At 41.4% G+C, this 19,907-nt stretch overlaps 2 protein-coding genes across 2 annotated transcripts; one reads left to right on the top strand and one right to left on the bottom strand.

Moving 5' to 3' along the window:
- The first annotated feature begins 6,512 nt into the window (after positions 1–6,512).
- mat2ab (methionine adenosyltransferase 2Ab) lies at positions 6,513–13,332 on the top strand. The gene is made up of 9 exons (XM_030790445.1): positions 6,513–6,721; positions 7,498–7,575; positions 7,872–7,994; positions 8,398–8,510; positions 8,782–8,925; positions 9,372–9,590; positions 9,744–9,926; positions 10,100–10,233; positions 10,999–13,332. The coding sequence occupies exons 1-9, from the start codon at positions 6,628–6,630 to the stop codon at positions 11,099–11,101; spliced, it is 1,191 nt and encodes a 396-aa protein (XP_030646305.1). The 5' UTR covers positions 6,513–6,627; the 3' UTR covers positions 11,102–13,332.
- Positions 13,333–17,555: 4,223 nt separating this feature from the next.
- On the bottom strand, positions 17,556–19,671 carry c1h2orf68 (chromosome 1 C2orf68 homolog). The gene is made up of 4 exons (XM_030785584.1): positions 19,562–19,671; positions 18,933–19,048; positions 18,635–18,801; positions 17,556–18,407 (listed from the first exon to the last, which is right to left on the bottom strand). The coding sequence occupies exons 1-4, from the start codon at positions 19,669–19,671 to the stop codon at positions 18,285–18,287; spliced, it is 516 nt and encodes a 171-aa protein (XP_030641444.1). The 3' UTR covers positions 17,556–18,284.
- Positions 19,672–19,907: the final 236 nt, after the last annotated feature.

The following is a 19,907-nucleotide window of genomic DNA, read 5'->3' on the forward strand; positions in this document are numbered from 1 at the left end:
AAACAAATGGCCAGTCTTGTACACACAATAAAAAATACAGTATGATTTTTTCCTGTGCAGATGGCATGACTGGCTTTATACTTATATTAAATATAATGTGTTAACACAGAGGTCCCAGGCAGGCTGTACCATTTCAGGCCGTGGGGTTAATGCTAATGCTAAAGGCGCTATGTTACAAATGTCTTAATCCTTGCTCCTTTGTCAGTTTTACACAACTGTTAATGATTTGACATGATTAGAATGACATGACAACAACAGTGCCACTAAATGAATGCTGAGTTATGACTCATAGACTGCTCCTACCGTATCTGCCTTCTGATTACAATGATTCAGCAAAATGACATGGCAAAATGCTGCAGGAGTCGCAGTGTAAGGTCAGGATTTTGTGCACTGAGATCTGTGCCAACAGAGAGAGGATATGTGTCGCTGTCGGAAACGCTTTTTTCTTATGTCATAATGAGCATGTGAAACAAAGTGTCTCCATCCTCTCTGTTGTTATTTAATAAGATAATCTGTGAAGGATCTCTGGCGGGCTAGGGTTAATGACAGTCACCCAATCCTTAGCTAAGGTCCAGCACTTCTAAATCACTGTCTTTTCTCTGGAACTAGACTGTAAAATGACTGGATTCAGCCAAAATAAAGGACCACATGTGGACATGTTAGCCTTTACTGTAATCCTCTTATTTTTTCCAGTCAGATATGATGATACAAACATTTATGAAGATTGTGCTGGCCAGTCAAATACTGTAAAGAGAATGATTCTCTCTGTGTATTCAATGTGAAACATTTCAACTTATTTCAAAATCTTTTTGCCTGTATTTTGCTCCACAATATGCAGGTTCATGTTTAAGAAGAAACATACTTTAGAGAAGAATATATGTTTAAGAGAAGGAATATTGGTCTTAAAGAGAGCTGAGAGTACCTATAGATAATGTATGAGTATTATATTGTTAAATTGATGAGATGACAATCAGTGACATAACAGAGAAATTGGTGAATTTAGAATTCATTGATATATATACATATATATTTATTTTCCTATTTTATTAATGTATCTATGAAAAATCTGATTCTGCTGGCCAGTGTGGTGAAATCTCTAAGTTGACTTTTTTTTTAAATATTTTGTATTTCTTGTTGACCATTATCATACCTTATAATCTCTGTCAATTTTTGTTATTTATTTTGGCTTTTTTTTGCTTGGGGCTGTCAGTTAAATGCAGTAGAATACTTTTATACATGCCTGTTCAGACACTTTGTTCAGTGGTTTGTGCAGGTTTGTAATACAGTGATATCTTTGTGCTCAACGTGACTGATGTGAACCTCTGCTGTCTGACTGAAAATACAGTTGATCTTGTCTCACTGTCTTCCTTTCTCACTGTCTTCCTGTATCACTGTGTGCCCTCAAAAACTCACCTCCATCCCAAAAACACTGTATAGCATTCTGTGAAAACGAAACTCATGAAACAAAAGATTACAAGGAAAAACATTTGTGTCCCATGGGAGGCAGTCAATGCATAATCTGTCTCCCTCTTTGGAGAGAGTTTGACTCCTGAAAGAAACATAGTGGAAGTTTGATGTTCCCACTCACAGCCTTGCCTTTCACTTTACTCCTGGTTTCACTGGCATGGCACTTTAACCCTGAAGGGTTGATGTGTGGAGTTTGTTAAGTATATTTGCTGTTGTCAACAATAGTGTTCATGTGATGGTCCATGTTAGACTCTCCACTAATTACGTCAGTATTAGAGATGCTGTCAGGTGATTGTTTGGCTGAGGTTTATGGAGGTTGACACAGATGGTGCAGTGCTGTATCTCTTTAATGAAATGTGTGTAACACCTTACACAGGTGACCAGTGCCCTCTTACAAACGTAGAGATAGGCCATCCAGTAAAGCTGATGAACAGGGAGTAGGGTGTCCTGCCATGCCCAGTTCAGTTCTTTTTGGGTGGAATTTTTTCTGGTGCAGTTTTTTCGAAAGTGAGTGGATTATTTTAACTACAGTTTCTGTTTCTTTTCATTTCCAATCCAAAGCTGTCAAAACACTGGTCATCTTATGGTTTAAATTCATGCCACAGTCATTTCCCAGATAGATAGATAGATAGATAGATAGATAGATAGATAGATAGATAGATAGATAGATAGATAGATAGATAGATAGATAGATAGATAGAAATGATTAATGATGAAATGTGGTTGGAGACAATATTACATTTATCTACATTTTTTTTCAGGAATAAATGCCAGGAAAACATAGTGGCTAATTTGAGAGAGAGAAGATAGACACTAGATTTGGGCAAAGTTCTGTACACTGTCCCTGGTTCTGATCATGTAACTGCACCCTGTGAATTTCAGCTTCGCTTGTGCTGGTTGTTTGATAATTTTTCATTCACTTCATCTTGTTTTGCCATACAAACCAATCTATGCCTGCAGAACTATAGGACAGACCATGACAGATAGATGTAAAGTAAAGCTATTTCATATTTGAACTGGGCCCTGAAAACCTTAGCCAGCTCTCTCACTATTCACACAATACACCACAAACATCGTTTTAATATCCCCCAAAACAGACATTTTTAACACAGAGACTAGGTAAGCAGTATTTTAAAATCACACTAAGACAGTTTCCAGAGTAAATTCTATCTAATGTAATGTAGAGACTGATTTTTTGCTTTTTGCTTGAGTATTTTAAACATATATACATACATACATGTATGTGTGTGTGTGTGTGTGTGTGTATATATATATATATATATACACACACATATAGATAGATAGATAGATAGATAGATAGATAGATAGATAGATACCATCTGTAGATAGATATCCACAGTACATATATCATAAAAACAGATACTTGATAGGATGACTTCAGGCCACATTAAAAGTCCTTTGGATGTGTACAATATTTATATCACTTTCCTTCCATATTTTTCACAACATACAGTATTGATCTGTTAAGTCAAACAAAAGCACAAAGTCAAGGAATTGAGAAGGTCACAGCAGTAGAGCATCCATATCACTTACAACTTATACAACACTTGGCTGACCTGTGGGGAAACCTGTACATGTTGCGATTTTGGGCTAGAAGCTGTTTGTACAAAGCCAACTGCCAACTGTCTGATGTAATAGCAAGCAGTGTGTAAATATCCCATCTCCTGTGCCAACAAAGCTATATGAAACAACACGCACATATATATACACACACACACACACACAACATATTTAAAACAAGATAAGACCTGAGTTTGGGAGACATGTAATGATTTGTATGGAAATCGTGTGTTTCCCCTGTTGAGTGACACTCTTGCAGAATATCAGGGCAATAAAGCACAGTACTCTGAGTGTTATGTAAAAACAGGCTCTGCAGGTGTTTGATAAGAATGACAGACTCCCAAGTCACACCTTCTACCAGAGAACCACAACTTTGTTGTGTATGAATCTGTGTGTGAACATCTCTCTCTCCCTCTGCATATGTGTGTGTGTGTGTGTGTGATTCTGTCTGTGTCTGATGCAACGCTTGGCTCTGATTGAGGGGTGTGGTGTGGGGCAGTTCTATTGTGTGGCAGACTTATCCCTAGAGAACTGCTGTTTCACCCTGACTGGCAGGAGAAAACACAAGTAGCATACTAAGCGGATTTTTTTTTTTTTTTGGTTTTGTTTTCATTCATGACTTTTAAAAGCATTTCGACTATTACTTCAGTGCTATTTTCCACTTGTTTTTCCCCCAAAATACATCACTTTTTGGGTCCTAATTGTTCAGTATCTAATAATAATATAATGATATTAATAATGTCATTAATAATGAGAATATTAAGAAGAGGAATAGGATGAGGAAGAAGAAATGGTGTTTGGCTTTGATAGAGAATATCTCTTACAGTGATGTAGAGAGCATGGTTGATTTGCCACAGTGTTGACAAGTCAACCTTATTCAGTTGATTGGCCTGCATAGTGAAGTCTTTGGGCATAATTCGGAGGGAATTCTAATTATAGTTGGCAAACTGACTTTTCAGTGCTCTGTAAACTCTTCTAAAGGGGTAGGTCATGTGCAGTGTGATTTGTGTGTTGTAAACCATGAACCACAGTTCCCCAGTGTTAAATACAGGTGTTGCATCATCTTTTTTGATTTCCAAGCTTCACCTGGATCCAAGCATAATGACACACCAGACCACTACCACTGCTGACTACAACTGCGTGTATCTGAGTGTGTTAACAGAGGTCATGGGGCCAGTTGGTCACCCTGAACTTCGTGTGACTCCATTAATTTTTGTCTTCATGCAGGCCTAAATAGGACAGATGCTAAATGTTTCACATCATCCATGTCATATCCTATGTTTTGTAACTGAAGATGGTGAGATGCTACCTTTGACCTCTGAGGGTCCTTAGAGTATTTCTGGAGCTCTTAATGTGGTCTTGTATGTTCCAGTGCTCCAGCTGTGTTTATAGCCTTCTCAGAGTGTTTTAGCTGGGTTTCAGCAGGACAAGGCTGCTCATGGATTGCACATCAAGGCTGAAAGTGATGATCTTGATAATGTTGGACATCCTGAGCCATGTGACCCTGTGTATATTTGGGAATGGAGACAAGTGTAGGCTGTATTTTGTATAAGCCGTGAGAACATGTCATGAACATGATCAAACACGATTTATAAAGTTTGAAATTGCCTTTCAATTACCACAGCAGTCACAGGTAATCATTGGATAACATTGATGGCCAGCCCACAATACAAAGCACACACATTCAACAATTAAACATCCCTACAGGGGCAAGTCAAGTGGGAGTCATATTCAATATTTGGTTTAAGTTAGAAACTGAATTTGTCCTGCAATTAGGACAGAGCTGTCTTCGCAATTAGGACTACAGCCAGTGCAGAAGACAGATGGAGTCAAACTAGGAAGGAGACCACTGTTTTATTTTAGTCTGAAGTATCTTACATTGAGGACTTTTGGCTTTGGTTCATATTAGCTACATGAAAGGGCCTTGTGTTATTTGTTTACCATGTTTCTTTCTGTCTTTCCGCTGATAAAAGCCTTTTTATACTAGAATTTTATCTCTATGATTATAACAACTAGTTTAAGTACGAAAGGACAAAGCTCTTGGTTACGGGCCAAACAATTATGAAGGCCATGGCAGTCCCTTACGTAACCTGACCACGGCTTTCCTCTCTCGTGTGATTCTGATGTGTCTGGTCAAAAGTTCTGCTATGGGGAATTTGTGATCCTTGCCTCAGTGCTGATGTCACAAGGACACGCGGACATTGTAGTATGAGTTGGAAGGTTAACTAAGCAGATAGCAAGCTGTGAAACTTAATATGGACTGTGTCTTCAGGCAGGGGAAGGTTAAAAAAAGGCTGGAAGTGTTTCCTTGTGAATGTCCATAGCTTCCATGTCACATCGATAATCAAACATTTGACTTCTTTTGTTCCCTTACATCAATCAAAACTACTTGTGCACTGTTTTTCAGAGTTAAATACTCAGTAAAAGGGCAGAGGAGCCATATCATGTCCTTTTCTTTGTCATAGCAATTACTGAAAGCCATGTCCAGTAGAGAACCTAAGATAAATAAACAGCAGTTCACCTGATTCTAAACCACTTCAGGGCTTCAGATAAGAGAGAAAGTAGAGTACAGCCTCAGGGCTGTAAATGTTATCTCTCCTCTAACTGAATTCGTTTTCTCAAAAAGGTCCCCATTTTACCCGTCTTCAGGTAATTAGATGAGTCCAGATCCAGTCCTGCATTTTATAACTCAATTAAAAGCATGTGGAGTTGAATAGGCTTTCCTTTGGGGAAAATGAGAGATCGACCCCGCTTAGGCTTTGGAAGACAAATTTGTACCGTAGGTGCCTGAGATCTGAGGCAGACGTCATTATTTCAGATTTACCTACGATAAATAAGACCGTTCTGAAAACTGTTTATCCGATATAGTTGCGGCCTCCGAATACTGATCACCACAGAGCCGTTCGTTAAACAACATAACATTCCTGAATCACAAATCCGAAAATTATCTGAAAAACTGGGGAGATCAGTTAGATTCTGTGCTCCGTGCATGTGTCGTTGGGCGATCAAAGTCAAGTTTAAATGACGGTTTAATCTCTACATTTTCTATTCATTTTCAAATGTTTCCTGGTTTGGAATAAGACAGGGATATATCATTTTTTTCATTCAGAGATAACTAATTGAAGTCTAATATTTGGTCGGTCCCATATCATCAGTAAAAACACACCACCTCAAATCATTGTGACATCCAAGATTCGTGTCATTGTTTGGTGGCTAAAAACAAACTTCACATCTGCATGTTTGTGGGGAAGCAAATGGGAGGAGCAACGGGTTTCCAGAACCTCCCATACGCAAACACATGGACAGGAAACGGACTTAGTACACTGCCCTGTGGGGAGAGTAAAGCCCCGCCCCGTCTTATCAGGTTGGTCCGGTAACCGTCAGGGTACCATGACGCGTTTGACGTGTCGGTAGTGATCAATAAATACTGACCTGCTCTTGCCGGGGAACACGCTTCATCGGAAAGCAGTCTGAGACCTATCTACGGGTACAAGCACCATTTGGCTCCCACTCTCGGCTGTCTGCGCCGTAAAATTCTCAAGAATCTTCACGTATTTGTCTGACATATAAGAAATAAACATGATGAACGGAGAGATGAACGGTTACCACAACTCACTGATTGACGAAGACTGCTTCCTTTTTACCTCAGAATCCGTTGGTGAAGGACACCCAGGTAACTCATTTTACACAAAACACTTTCTTCTGTCCGACTAGTTAAACTACATTTGCAGTTATGCAACTAGCTAACGTGCCCAGCAGCGAGACAGAAGGATGAATTAATTCGACAAGTCCAGCTGTCCGCGGATTTTGCGGATTTAAAAGCTAACTAAAAGACATATTTCTTTATCTCAGTGAGGTCTCTTTATTGCAGTTAATCTTACAACCCCTTTACTCGTTTTTGATCATGACCGGTGAAAGCAGCGTGCACTCTGACAGCCGGCCACGCGTGTCAACATACAACCGAGTCACACCGAGGCCTAGCTAGTATTAGCAACGACACAGTCTGGTCCGATTCTCCGTTTTGCTTGATTGTTCTGTCATTTTTAATCTTAATTTAAATATGTTTTATCTGGGTAATTGACACAAGCATGAGTCATATTTTTTTAGTCGAGCTGAGGTTGCCGAGCAGACATGCTGAACAGGTACACGCATTCGGCTAACGTTACCTCATGTCTGCAGCGGTTGCATCAGGTAGCTGATGTTTTCCGCTATGAGTCGTGGACTTGTTTTGAGTTCACAGTTTCACATATTGCACACGATCAGGTTCACAGTCAGACTTCTGTCTTGTCGGGTTTTTATTACCCCTTATTCATGACTGTTTTAATCCATATTGTCGGTACTGTAATGGTTTTTCACACGATGCGTAACGTTGTATTTACATGAAGTCGTTCAGAGATCGAGGTTCATGATGACTTTCACATGTAAATGAAATCCGTTCTTTTTCCACAGATAAGATTTGTGACCAAATAAGTGATGCCGTGCTGGACGCTCATCTCAAGCAGGATCCGGATGCCAAAGTCGCCTGTGGTAAGAGCCCATTCTCTCTGTTTTATTTTACCCTTCGTGTCTCTTTTCACTGTCCATCTGCCGTGTCGGATAAAGTCGTCACACACCAAAATGTTCTCATTCAGCTCACGTTAGATTTCATACTGGATAGATACTCTGGTAGAGTTCTGTTGGTCTGTTGTTTTATGAAACAGCACAACTGCTTATAGTATAGTACAGCATTCTGTTGTATAGTGTGTTATGACAACACAATGATTATAGTGATGGTTTTTCAAACTGAATCACTGTATTACCCCTCTTCATCATCTCTCCCTTAGAAACGGTTGCTAAGACAGGGATGATCCTTCTGGCTGGAGAGGTAACATCACGTGCCACTGTGGACTATCAGAAGGTAGTGCGTGACACCATCAAACACATCGGCTATGATGACTCCACTAAAGGTAAGTTTGGCAGTTTTCTTCCATGTTTTGTTCTCGGAGTGTGGTATAAGGCTAAATGCAATGCTGGTCTCTTAGGGTTCAGGGCCTGAAATGTTCTGTGTTTCTCACTGCTGACTTCACACAGCTTAACATGTCAGCAAGTTAGTGGTCGTGCTCTCAGTGCTCTGCTTAGCAGTCTGATGACAAGACATGTTTTTTAACTTGTAAATGAAAACATTCTTTATTCAGATTTTTTTTTATTTAATGAATGTACATGGATGCTGATGTCTAAAACAAACCGATCTGCTGGGATTAATTTGAATCGCCCTCAAATGTTCTAACTTCCAAAAATGCAACGGCCCATTAGGAGAGCACAGTGCGATTTGGTTGAGCCCTTTATAACCCTCTGTGTTGTGTATCTCAGGCTTTGACTATAAGACCTGTAATGTGCTGGTGGCTCTGGAGCAGCAGTCTCCAGACATCGCCCAGGGTGTGCACCTGGACAGGAATGAGGAGGATGTAGGTGCTGGAGACCAGGTCAGTGGAACAGACCATCAGAGGAGATTAACAGGGCTTTACTCAACATTTATGCTATGTCATCTCTTAAATACTGAAAACATCTCATGACCATCCTGAAAGGAGAACAACTTTGAAGAAAAATATTTCCTGTTTATTTTTCTTTGGTGGCAGAGAACTCTGGTGTATGTGTTTTTGATGTGTTTCAAACCTGTTTTGGTCTACCTCCATGTCTGATGTTTATTTTATTTTGTCCACCTCTGCGTCTGATGGTTGTTTTTGTCTGTTTCAGGGTCTGATGTTCGGCTATGCCACCGATGAGACAGAGGAGTGTATGCCCCTCACCATTGTCCTCGCCCACAAACTCAATGCCAAGATGGCAGAGCTGCGTCGTAATGGTGTACTGCCCTGGCTCAGGCCTGACTCTAAGACCCAGGTGAGAGTCACTGCGCCAGGGTAGACTGGTTTACCACTGTGAGTCACCGCGCCAGGGTAGACTGGTTTACCACTGTGAGTCACAGCGCCAGGGTAGACTGGTTTACCACTGTGAGTCACAGCGCCAGGGTAGACTGGTTTTCCGATAGTGCAAGGGACCCATCCTGTGCCATCTTTTCTCCAGCTGTGTATCTGTATATGTGAATGACTTTGTGGCTTACAGGGCTTTGTAAATAATGACTGTGTGGTTTAAGGCCTTTGTAAATGACTACTCGCACGCAAAGAGTGTGTTCAGTCCACTGGGAATCTCAAAGCATACGCAGAGCAGCATCAAAACATTGACTTGACTCTAATTCACAGAGAATATTTATCTCCACAGCTGTTTTTATCGAAACATATTATTATCACCATTGAGATTTAATTAAAATGATCCCTCCCCTTGGGTAGGTGACAGTCCAGTACCGGCAGGACCGTGGAGCCATGCTGCCCATTCGGGTCCACACCATCGTCATCTCCGTACAGCATGATGAGGACATCTGCCTGGATGAGATGAGAGATGCCCTGAAGGAAAAGGTCATCAAGGCCGTGGTCCCCTCCGTCTACCTCGACGACGACACCATCTACCACCTCCAGCCGAGTGGACGCTTCGTGATCGGTGGACCCCAGGTGAGTGTGCTGGAAAACCATAGATCCTCATGAAAACCGGATCTGTGTGAAGCTGGATTAAGTTGGACTGAGACTGTATGAAATGGGGATGTGTTCTCTCTTGCCTTTGTTTTCTGGCTCACTTCTCTCTCTTTTTCTCGGGACGCCCCTCAGGGTGATGCAGGGTTGACAGGCCGTAAGATTATTGTCGACACCTACGGGGGCTGGGGGGCACATGGCGGTGGAGCGTTCTCCGGCAAAGATTACACCAAAGTTGACCGATCTGCCGCCTATTCCGCCCGCTGGGTCGCCAAGTCTCTGGTCAAAGCTGGACTCTGCAAGAGGGTTCTGGTCCAGGTGAGTGGATTCAGTGTCAGTCTAACACACACCTCTGGGAGACTGCTGCTGCTTTTCTCTCTGTGCAGTGGTATATACGCTAAAAGATGATGCTGTAGTAAGGGTTTTAAACGATGAAATGAAATTTAGGTTGAAGTATTGAAACCTAGGCTAAAGCGCTGAATGTGCTGCAGGTGTCATACGCCATTGGAGTAGCCCATCCCCTCTCCATCTCCATCTTTCACTATGGAACCTCCCAGAAGACTGAGAAAGAGCTGCTGGACATTGTCAGGAAGAACTTTGACCTTCGGCCCGGTGTCATCGTCAGGTAAAAAAAAAAAAAGAAAGAAAAAAAGAGACACTCTTCTGCCTCCTCTACAGTCAGTGTGGATTTACTCTGCACCCACTATCATTTCGCTCTCTCTCTCCTCCTCATCGTTGTGGTGAATTGTTTAAGCTTTATGTTTCTTTTCTTCTACTGAAAGGTTTCGTAGTAAGGGATGTCTCTTCTCTCTACTGCGGTCTCTGACTTTCTTTCTTTGACACAGTTCCATGCCCACATAAAGCAGTGCTCTCTTAGACTGAGTCAAAATAGGGTGTGTGTAGTATAGAATGTGTTCAGATGGGATGTTAGGAGTTTAACACTGGAAGATGTGGATGGACAGAGCATGGTAATCCACATACCCTCAGATTATCAGTAAATGGTGATGGGATTGAACAAAAGTGCCCATGTCAACTGTAAAATAACATTGTCCATATTACTCTGGGTAAAGAGTTTGATCTGTTCGCATGGCTGAGGGGGGACAAAAAGCAGTGTATTTGTGATGGAATTTGATTGGTGGTATTGTAATTGCTAGCTCTTATGAATGGCTAATGGGAGCCAAATGATGGAGGGCTGGGTGGGGCTAGCTAGTGAATGCTCTTTGTCCCAGGCAGCCCTTTCCTTTCTGCACGAAGATTGGTTTGGTAAGTGTCTGCTTCACCCGTTCTTTGGCTGATGTAACCTGTCTGACTCTCAGTGTGAGTGGGAGTGTGCATGGACGCACAGTCATTTCTGGAGAGGTGTGCTAAATTTCTGCCCTGTGTGTTCTAGGGAGCTGGACCTGAAGAAACCTATTTATCAGAAGACGGCTGCATACGGCCACTTTGGCCGCGACTCATTCCCGTGGGAGCTGCCCAAAAAGCTCAAATACTAAACCCTGTCAAGCTCTTTCCTTCCCCAGGCCTGTAGGTGTATACTACAGAGAAACCTTCATGGTCCACAGGGAGGAAAGGCATAGGAAACATTCTGAAACCTAAATTACCCCCCACACGCCTACCCTAACCCCCCCCCCCCCAGTCATTTACTGAAAACATCAACAACCTGACCTTACATTTTCATATATGTCTGCTAAAACTTCCCTTTTCTCACAACTAAACTGTCAGGAGGTCTACTCACAGCGTCCTAGTGCCCGTCAGGTAAGGGAAACAAACTTACCAAACGACTCCAGTGTCTCTGGTGCTATATTCATTGATTAGATGTAGGCTCAGGGCCAAATACTTTGAAGTGTCTGCCCATTAAATGTGATGGCGGCATATCTTATCCAGATGATTTTACAACCTGTTCAAAAGGCATCAGTGACAGTGGTCAGAGAATGAATAATGTAGGATTAGAATAGATTAACATGCTGCTCTTTGGAGGGCAGTGGCTTTGTCACTGATGTGTTTAACTAGCACAAAGAGATTTGAAAACCAACGGTAGAAAACCTGAACACAAATCAGCGGAGAGTTCAGCCCTGCCTGGAGGACTGAGAGGTGCTCTTCCAGACCTCCGTATTCCTAATTTATTCAGGCTTTTAGTCAGTAGAGTAGATCCAAGAGAAGCCCAGGCTTCTGAGGGCAGCTTTTTTCCTTGGGAGAAACAGTTCTGTTTTTTAAATGTTCTCATGATTACTTGAAGGTCTGTATTTTTTCAGCAGGCTCCTCAGTGGTTCCAAAGTGTCCTACAGAAAAGCTTTGGGTTGCAGCCACAGGGCAGCCGCTGGCCAGTGGAAGAGGGTATGCAGTGCTGCTGTATTGGGTATGCAGTATGGCTGTAATGGCTTGAGATTGCATTGATGGTGCTCATTCCCTCTCTTCCTTCTCTCTATCTCTCTCTTTCTCTCTATATCTCTCTTTCTGTTCCTTTGCATAGAGAGACTGCAAAGTTTGACTGGTGTTGTACAGAGAAACCAGCCTTGTTTACATGCAGTCTCTCCAGTCTCTTCTTGGGTTTCTTTTTTACCATTAAAAACATTGCTGCTGCTGTGAAAGTGCCTTTTCTCATTTCTCAGCTTCTCTGTCTCCTGCGTGTCTCTGGAATAATGCAGTCTTTTTAAGAGGCCAGTCTCTTCAGAAGCCCCCCAAAGTTATGGAAACAAAAGCACCTTCACTCTCTCAAACATTGGTACTTTCCATAAAAGTGTTATAGCATGGCTCACACCAGGCTGGCAAATGAGCTGTGCATTTTTAAACATTTGATGCTTGTCTCCAGTATGGTCTGCACCCTGTAGTCTAACGAGATGATTTTACCACAGAATTGCCTGTGCAGACTACGTGCGTTTGCTCATGTAACCGTGTCCTGATTGGTCAGTAATGAAATCGTCTGAGAGCTTCATCTGAATTCACCAATGGATGCATTGTTTTTAAAATCCATTTTCATAGGCCAAGTATGTTTTTTCTGTTTTTTTACATGCAGCTCAGTAGTTTTGAATCGTTTACCAGATTAACTTTCATGTGATCTGGAACTTTCTTAAATCATATTTATTTATTTATGAAAGTAAATGCACCAGCCAGAAGTATATGACCTAAAACCACTCAAATTCCCACTCTTGAGTTTTAAATAAATAAAGTACTATAAATGTTTGCTGACAATTCATATTGGTGTGTTCGTGGTAATGGTGACTGTAATTTTTTTTTTTATTCTGCATTCTTTAATTGCTCATCCATAATAATGTACCATTTGACGTATTTTGCTGTCAGACCTGATTCCCCTCCCCAGAAGCAGGTGCGAGAAGACCTAATCAACCCACAGTCACTTCTCTGATCATCTCTCCGGTGACTGAATGTGATAAATAACTGTTGTTTTTAAACACACTCATAACGGCCATAAGACAGGCATGTGAATTCGTCTTTAAAATAACACGTTTTAAGGCATGTCATAGTTTCTTTAACTTGGCGTTTGCAGACTGTAGTGCATGTTTCTGTGTTATGTTCGTATTTTCTTTGATTTGGTGTTGACGAATAGGGTTTTTGTTTCTTCCGAAAAAGTTATCCACTCTGGTAACATTGGTGATTGGTCTTGTAGTAATGTTTTGGTTGTTTTATGTATCAATTTAAGATTATTATTTGCAGTAGTGGGTTGGTGTTGCATTCGTGAAAATTACACCAATAAAACGTTCTAGTTAAACCTCTTATCATTGCTGTCTTTTCTTCCGTTCCGTTTTTGAATATCGTTGTATTTCCTCAACAAACTTTGTAGGAGACCGTGCACGTGTTAACGTAAAGACAGTCTGGACGTACTAGTGTAACAGGCACAATAACCTTTTAGTGTCCAAAGATCCCAGAACAAACTCTTATGCCCCAAAGAAGTTGTAATAGGTGCACTTAACTTTGTATCCTGATTTTCTGACTCTAAAACATCAAACCTTAAAATCTGCCCTGAGTTGGTTATGGAAACAGCCACGCTGAATGCCACGTGAGTCTTTGAGGGGTTCAAGTTCAGGCTTGAGCTGTGAGTGTGAGAAGGGATTCTGTGTCTCTGTGTGTGTGTGTGTGTGTGTTTGTTTGTTTGTTTTTTTAACGGGGCGTGGGGGACAGGTGTTGCTAGTAACTTAGGAGTTCAGCGCGAGTACCGATATGACGGCACATATTTCACGATTCATCCGCGTGCTTGTGCTAGTCTTACAGTTAATGCTCGCGGCAGTTAACCACCAGGGAAGCCTATATTTAACAAGTGCAAACGTGTGCTTTTATAATAAATCGGTTTTCCTAATTAAAGCGCGGTGGAGACGCCTCGCAAACAGGGTGCCAGTACAGTAGAGGGTTTCATATTTAAGTCATTCTCTTCAGTAGTAATGTTTTTCTGTACATTGTACCAGTGACGTACCCCAAGTAGCCTCAATTTCAAGGTTACCTCTGTAACTACCACCTATCCGGCCTTACTTTCAAATTTAAACACTATTAAAATTTGCGTTATTTGTCTTAAGTGTCATTTGCAACTAATGTCAGCAAGATTAAGTGAGCAGAGCTGTGAGTGCTTGTCCACGGGAAACTGTGTCCGCGTGGCAGTCTTTCTCTCGAACGAGAAGATGGCCTAACAGTACGCGTGGTTTTCGACAAATGAAAATCTGATTATGTAAAACATTTTATGACACTTATTTGTAATATATTTCATTTAAGTGTTTATATATTGATAGCTATAAAATGTGTAAATTTTAACTGAAATAACTTTTGAGATGGCCTTGTACGCTCTCTCTCTCACACACACGCGCGCGCGTGTACTTTTAATATTAAAATAAAATAGATCGAAAAAAATGAGATGAAATAACTGGTCCCTGAGGCATGGTGTTATGAGCTGCCGAAATTCGCCCTGTAGTAAGTGTGGGCTTTATGGGTGCGGACGTTTTGACATACAGAGATAAAGGCTGCGTGGTTCTTAAAACAAGAATCACGAATCAGAGTTCGCCCAACCTACTGGCCAGCTATCACACACACACACACACACACACACACACACACACATCTTGATCTCTGTTTGCGCCCGTCAGTTGCATGAAAAGTTTAATCTCGCGCGGACATCTTAGGTCTGTCTCGCATGGTTGCGCCCTCCTGTTTAATCAAATAACCTCAGTTATACGCCAAAGAATTCATAAGCCAAAGTTTGTTTGATCAGTTGGTTTTCAGCAACCGGGAATGGTGTTTTCAGAATGATTGCACACGTGTTCCTAATATTCCTGGTGTTTTTGCACCGATAAAGAACAACATATCACCAGACATTTAGCATTTTTCATACGGTTAAGACACGGTGTTTCTAGGAATCATATAATGCCTTTATTTTTGTACAGAACATGTCATTGGTCACATTTTTATTAAAACGTCAGTGTTTCAAAATTTGAAGTTTTCCCAACAAAGAACACAAGATTCGAAATTTTATAGTTAAAATAATAATAATATTAAAATCAGAGTGAAAACCTACTGAAAGCTTTGAAAGGTTTGCACAGTAGAACTCCTGTTGACCTTGATCTTTCAGTAGAGTTTGGGATGTTCACATAGTGGCCTAGTGTTGCATCATCCAGGTAGGTGTAGACTACTGGACACCACAAAAAACAGCAGCTACCAGACAGAGAACTGAACGCCTCAGTGAAAATTATGATTGCTGACAGTGTTATTAAGGTGCCCATATTTTATTAAACTGCATTCTACGATATATTTTCTACACCTAGAAATACGAGAGTAGAGAAAAAGTAAGAGCCTGTGCGAAATGTGTTATATCGACTGTTTAGACTGGATTTAGACCATAGGCTGCACGTGTTGTGGTTTTATTTCGTGTCCCTAAATGGTAGCAGTGGGTACCACTGAACCTCAAGCAGAGACATACCCCTGGAATGCCAAGGGATAGGTCAAGTGTATGGTTCGGTACTCCACCTCTGGAAACAAGATCTGATACTCAAGATCACTGTTTCATACATACCACTCACACACACATATATGTGTGTGTGAGTGTGTATGTGCTTTAAGAGACTATTTACAGGCGTTTGACTACTGCGACTATTAAAAGGGAGAGTTGAGCCATAACTTTATAGGTCCTCACAGCGTAATGCAAGTTAAACGTCACCTCTCTCCATATTACAGAATCATTTACAAAGTGTCCGCTCTAGCAGCTAGTCACACACAGTGCTATTCCCCTCATGGCTCAAGGGTTTAAAGCAATATGCTTTTCACAGTCACTCAGCCACACTTCACTGGAGTACCATGTTACTGGCAGGTGCTCAAATTAAAACTTGACAAAAGCTAAGACAGTGGAAAAAAACCCCATTCAAACAGTTTGGTTCCAAGTCACAGATAAAGCCCCAGGGGTGGTTGCATAAAAGGATTAGGCACATGCAAGTGTGTGTGAGTGAGAGAGGGAGAGAGTGAAGGATCAGGGGATCTGTTGGATGTTTGTGTGGCCAACTGGAACATAGCTTGACCAGTGAGATGAGACAGGGAGGAGCTTTACACTATGGGAATGAGTGCATCTGTCCTCTCCCACATGCAGGGTCACATGGGGTCCCTGAGAGAGAGAGAGAGAGAGAGAGAGAGAGAGAGAGAGTTAAAAAAGTGTCCCTGTTACCGCTTGACGACTTCCAAGAACCTTTAGGAAATGTCAAACTCTGAGAGCAGTCTTATGTAACATGCACTTTGCAGCCAGTTTCAGACAAACTTATGTCTTATGCCCTGATTGATTACACAAGACAAAGGTACAGCTCATGGATAGGGTTAATGCTAAGGCAATTTGTGAGTGTGGTTCACATTTTCTGACACACAGTCTCAGAATTAACCCAAATTATCTTTCCAATGTCATTTTGCTTTCCTGTACATGTTCCTGCTGAGGTTTTTCTCTTTTAATGTCAATGATTTCGGCTATTAAGAGCAAAGCAGATCAGCTCAGTTATTCAATAGATGAAGACACTTTGGCTTATGTACCTGTACGGCTGGTAAATGCTACCCCCTGAAGCACAAAATCACACACTGCACCGTTTTCCCATAATGAGGACAAAACTGCAACCTACATATCATCAGATTTGGACACTTTCCACAGTTCATTCTTATTTTCACACTTAAGACAAATAAAGTAACTGTGATATATATTTATAACATTATTTTAAAACAGACTGTACAAATGACATTTAGCATTTTTGAAAAACACTTTGATTTTGAAAAACAGCATTTGTGAGGATAGGACAATGGTTTGAGGTTTATAATTTCAATACAAGGAAGTCTAACACATTACATATGAAAAAGTCTCCAAGGCGTTGGTGATGCTGTGCAAACACAGTTTGTATGAGAATGGTTTTAAGTGGACTGCCTCTGTGGTCTGTATCACACAGACCACTGGAGTAACTGGTCTCACACAGCAGGGCCCAGAACAGGGCAGGGGATGGAGAGAACAGACCAAGCCAAAAGATCTTTGTTATTTTATTGTTGGACATACATGTGGAAAATTAACGTAACATTTAGGGCAGTATGATTACAGAAGTATGAGGAAATCTGGAGAAGAGAACCCTTACAAAAAAGAAAGTCTCTTTGAGCACACAGAAAATACAACAACGTACAAAACAAAACCAAAAACAAAATACTGTAAAAATGTTGTTGATGGAGGACGTGAAGTTTATAAAACGGGCTTATTGTCTCTATTTTCATTCTGCTGGAGCTAACTTTAACAACACCAATCCAGGCTACAAATGAACTTCTACTTGAACATTTGCCCATCTAAGTTTTTTTTTATTATTATTTATGACAAATATTACTTTAAGATATCAATGCATTTTCCCTTATGCCCCACTGTATATGGGGGAATTTACATTTTAACATAGTTATCAAACATATTATAATGGCCTCTGGAAAAACACACAAAGCAGTCTTGAAATGGCTACACAACCCTGTCAGTCCAGTCAGGAAAAGAATCAAACATATGAATTAAAACAGCTGGTACAATTCAGCCTGCTCTCATTTCAGCCTGAAATGGCAACGTGTCATTCTTTAAAACACAAGCCTTTTCCTGTGTCTCCTTCAGGATTTGTACTGTAACCACGGCAACATCTTACCCCTCGATGTTGCACCAGAACTGTTTCCCCTCAAACCTGTTCACAAATTTCTTTTGACCAGAGCTGTTTACACTCAAATGGAATTATGTAAATGTCTGACTGTTGCCGAGCTATCCCATTATCCTTATTCAGCACTGCACTAAAATGGATCTGACTCTTGGCAGGATTTTTTTCCCAACTGTTTAGTTACCCTGAATGTGCCTTTATCTTCTGTAAGCACTTGTTGACGAACATGTTGGGGAAACAGAATCAGAGGATGTGCTCTGGACAAGCCTGGGCCCAGGGCAGGAGAGTGGCCATCACGTGAAACAAAGTCTCTGTTTTTTGCTTTCATTTCAGCCCAAAATTGTATGGAGACAAACTATCTCAAAGCCACCTCAGTCTCAATATTCTAACCATACACAGTCTGTGTTGTCTCATTATAGTCTCACTACTGTCTCAGTGCAGTCTATGAACTGTCTCAGTGTCTTGTCAATTTCTGGATGCAGTACTTCTTCTGTCACAGTTTCCACCCCACTTCCTGTGTGGTCTTCCTCCAGATCTGTCGCCGTTCTCAGCGCTTGTCTCCACGCTTGTCTATCTCTTGCTGTACTCGTGCCTTCAGTGCAGCTCTCATAGGCGAATCTAGAACATTCTCCTCTGCCACCCGCTCCACCACACTCTCAGCCTTGTCCTCCTGAAAAGAAAGCAAGCTGCATTTACATAAAACTGAACCGTATGATCAATGAAAACTGACAGCAGAAAACCAATGAAATTAGAGCAACCTGGTCAATAAAGAGAGGTGCGAAACACACACACACACACACACACAAACACAAACATACACAAGACAAAATTCCACAAGTCCTCCTAACCAGGGCTTTATAAGTGATGTGTGTGTGGAGCGACTGTTGCAGCTCTGACCTTGTAAACCATAAAGGAGGTGATGTGTCCACTGTCTGCCTGGTAGTCAAGCCAGAACAGCTCCGTGCCTGGACTCTCCTGCTCCGTACCTGGACTCTCCTGCTCGGTGCTTGAGCTGCTTTCGTTCCACTCCTCTGTCTCCACGGCAGCGCTTTGCTCCAAGCCATCTGGACACCCAACACACAACACTGGCATGACTACAGCACCAAGATATCTATACTCTGTTATATATAGCACTAAGATAGCATTTAACTAACACGGTGGTAGGAAGCCATGCTTGTACTGAGGGCAGACTTACTGCGGTGGCGGGGGTGGTAAACCTGCAGGTCTGGTCTCCGTGGACGGCGGGGGGTGACTGTGTGTCGGCGTCTCTGCTGCTCCTTAGCTTGTTTTACTTCCTTATCATAATCATCCCTTCAACAGAGAACATGTCATATTTATTCTCCAGTTTCATGCAGTCGGTGTGTACCAGCACAATGCTGACTGAACTTTTGAAAACTTGAACCATCATCTCATGTTAAAAAGAATAAGAAGAAGAGGAAGAAGAAGAAAAGTGATGAGTATTGAGCACTGAACAATGGTGGACCCTAGTGGACCCTTCATATACTTTTCACAATAAACTAAGATTCTTACCTCAACAACGAGTGAAACAGTGATTAATTGAACTAACTACAATTCAAATTTAACGCGTTTGAGTTGGCTTTGTAAACAAAAGTTAACTTCTATACATACAAGTTACGCATGCGCAGGAGAGGACCATAGCGGGGACCGTAGAGTTGACGTACAAGCTACGGTGAAGATTCACCACTAACAGTGACTGTTAATCCCCTACGTATGTAATTAGTTTATATTTACAATCTTGCTATCAGTAAAAGACACAGCGCTAAGAAGTATACATCTGAAGTTTAAGCACATTTTAAGGGCTACCTGGCAATCTGGTTTCTTCGAATGTGGTGTAGGAAACCGTGGTTCATGTCCAAACGACCCCCAGGTTTATATTTGAGGGTTTCCCCTTCCCCATCCCGCAACACTTCCATGTTTTACGGAATGCCAATGAATTATCTAATTAATACACTCCTTGCATTTCTGTGATACACACTCTAAGGTGGACTGCATCTTTCGCTGTCTGACTTAGCCAAACAAACCCTTTTCCATAAATTGCTGGCCTAAAGAATCGTACTCTGAGTTCACTGGTGTATTTAACAGTAAATTCTTCATAATTTCTTACGTTTGGAGTCAATGGCTTTGAGAATGATTTTACTGAGACAAAATA

The sequence above is a fragment of the Chanos chanos genome, chromosome 1, assembly GCF_902362185.1.
Source record: "Chanos chanos chromosome 1, fChaCha1.1, whole genome shotgun sequence".
NCBI classification, from domain to species: domain Eukaryota; kingdom Metazoa; phylum Chordata; class Actinopteri; order Gonorynchiformes; family Chanidae; genus Chanos; species Chanos chanos.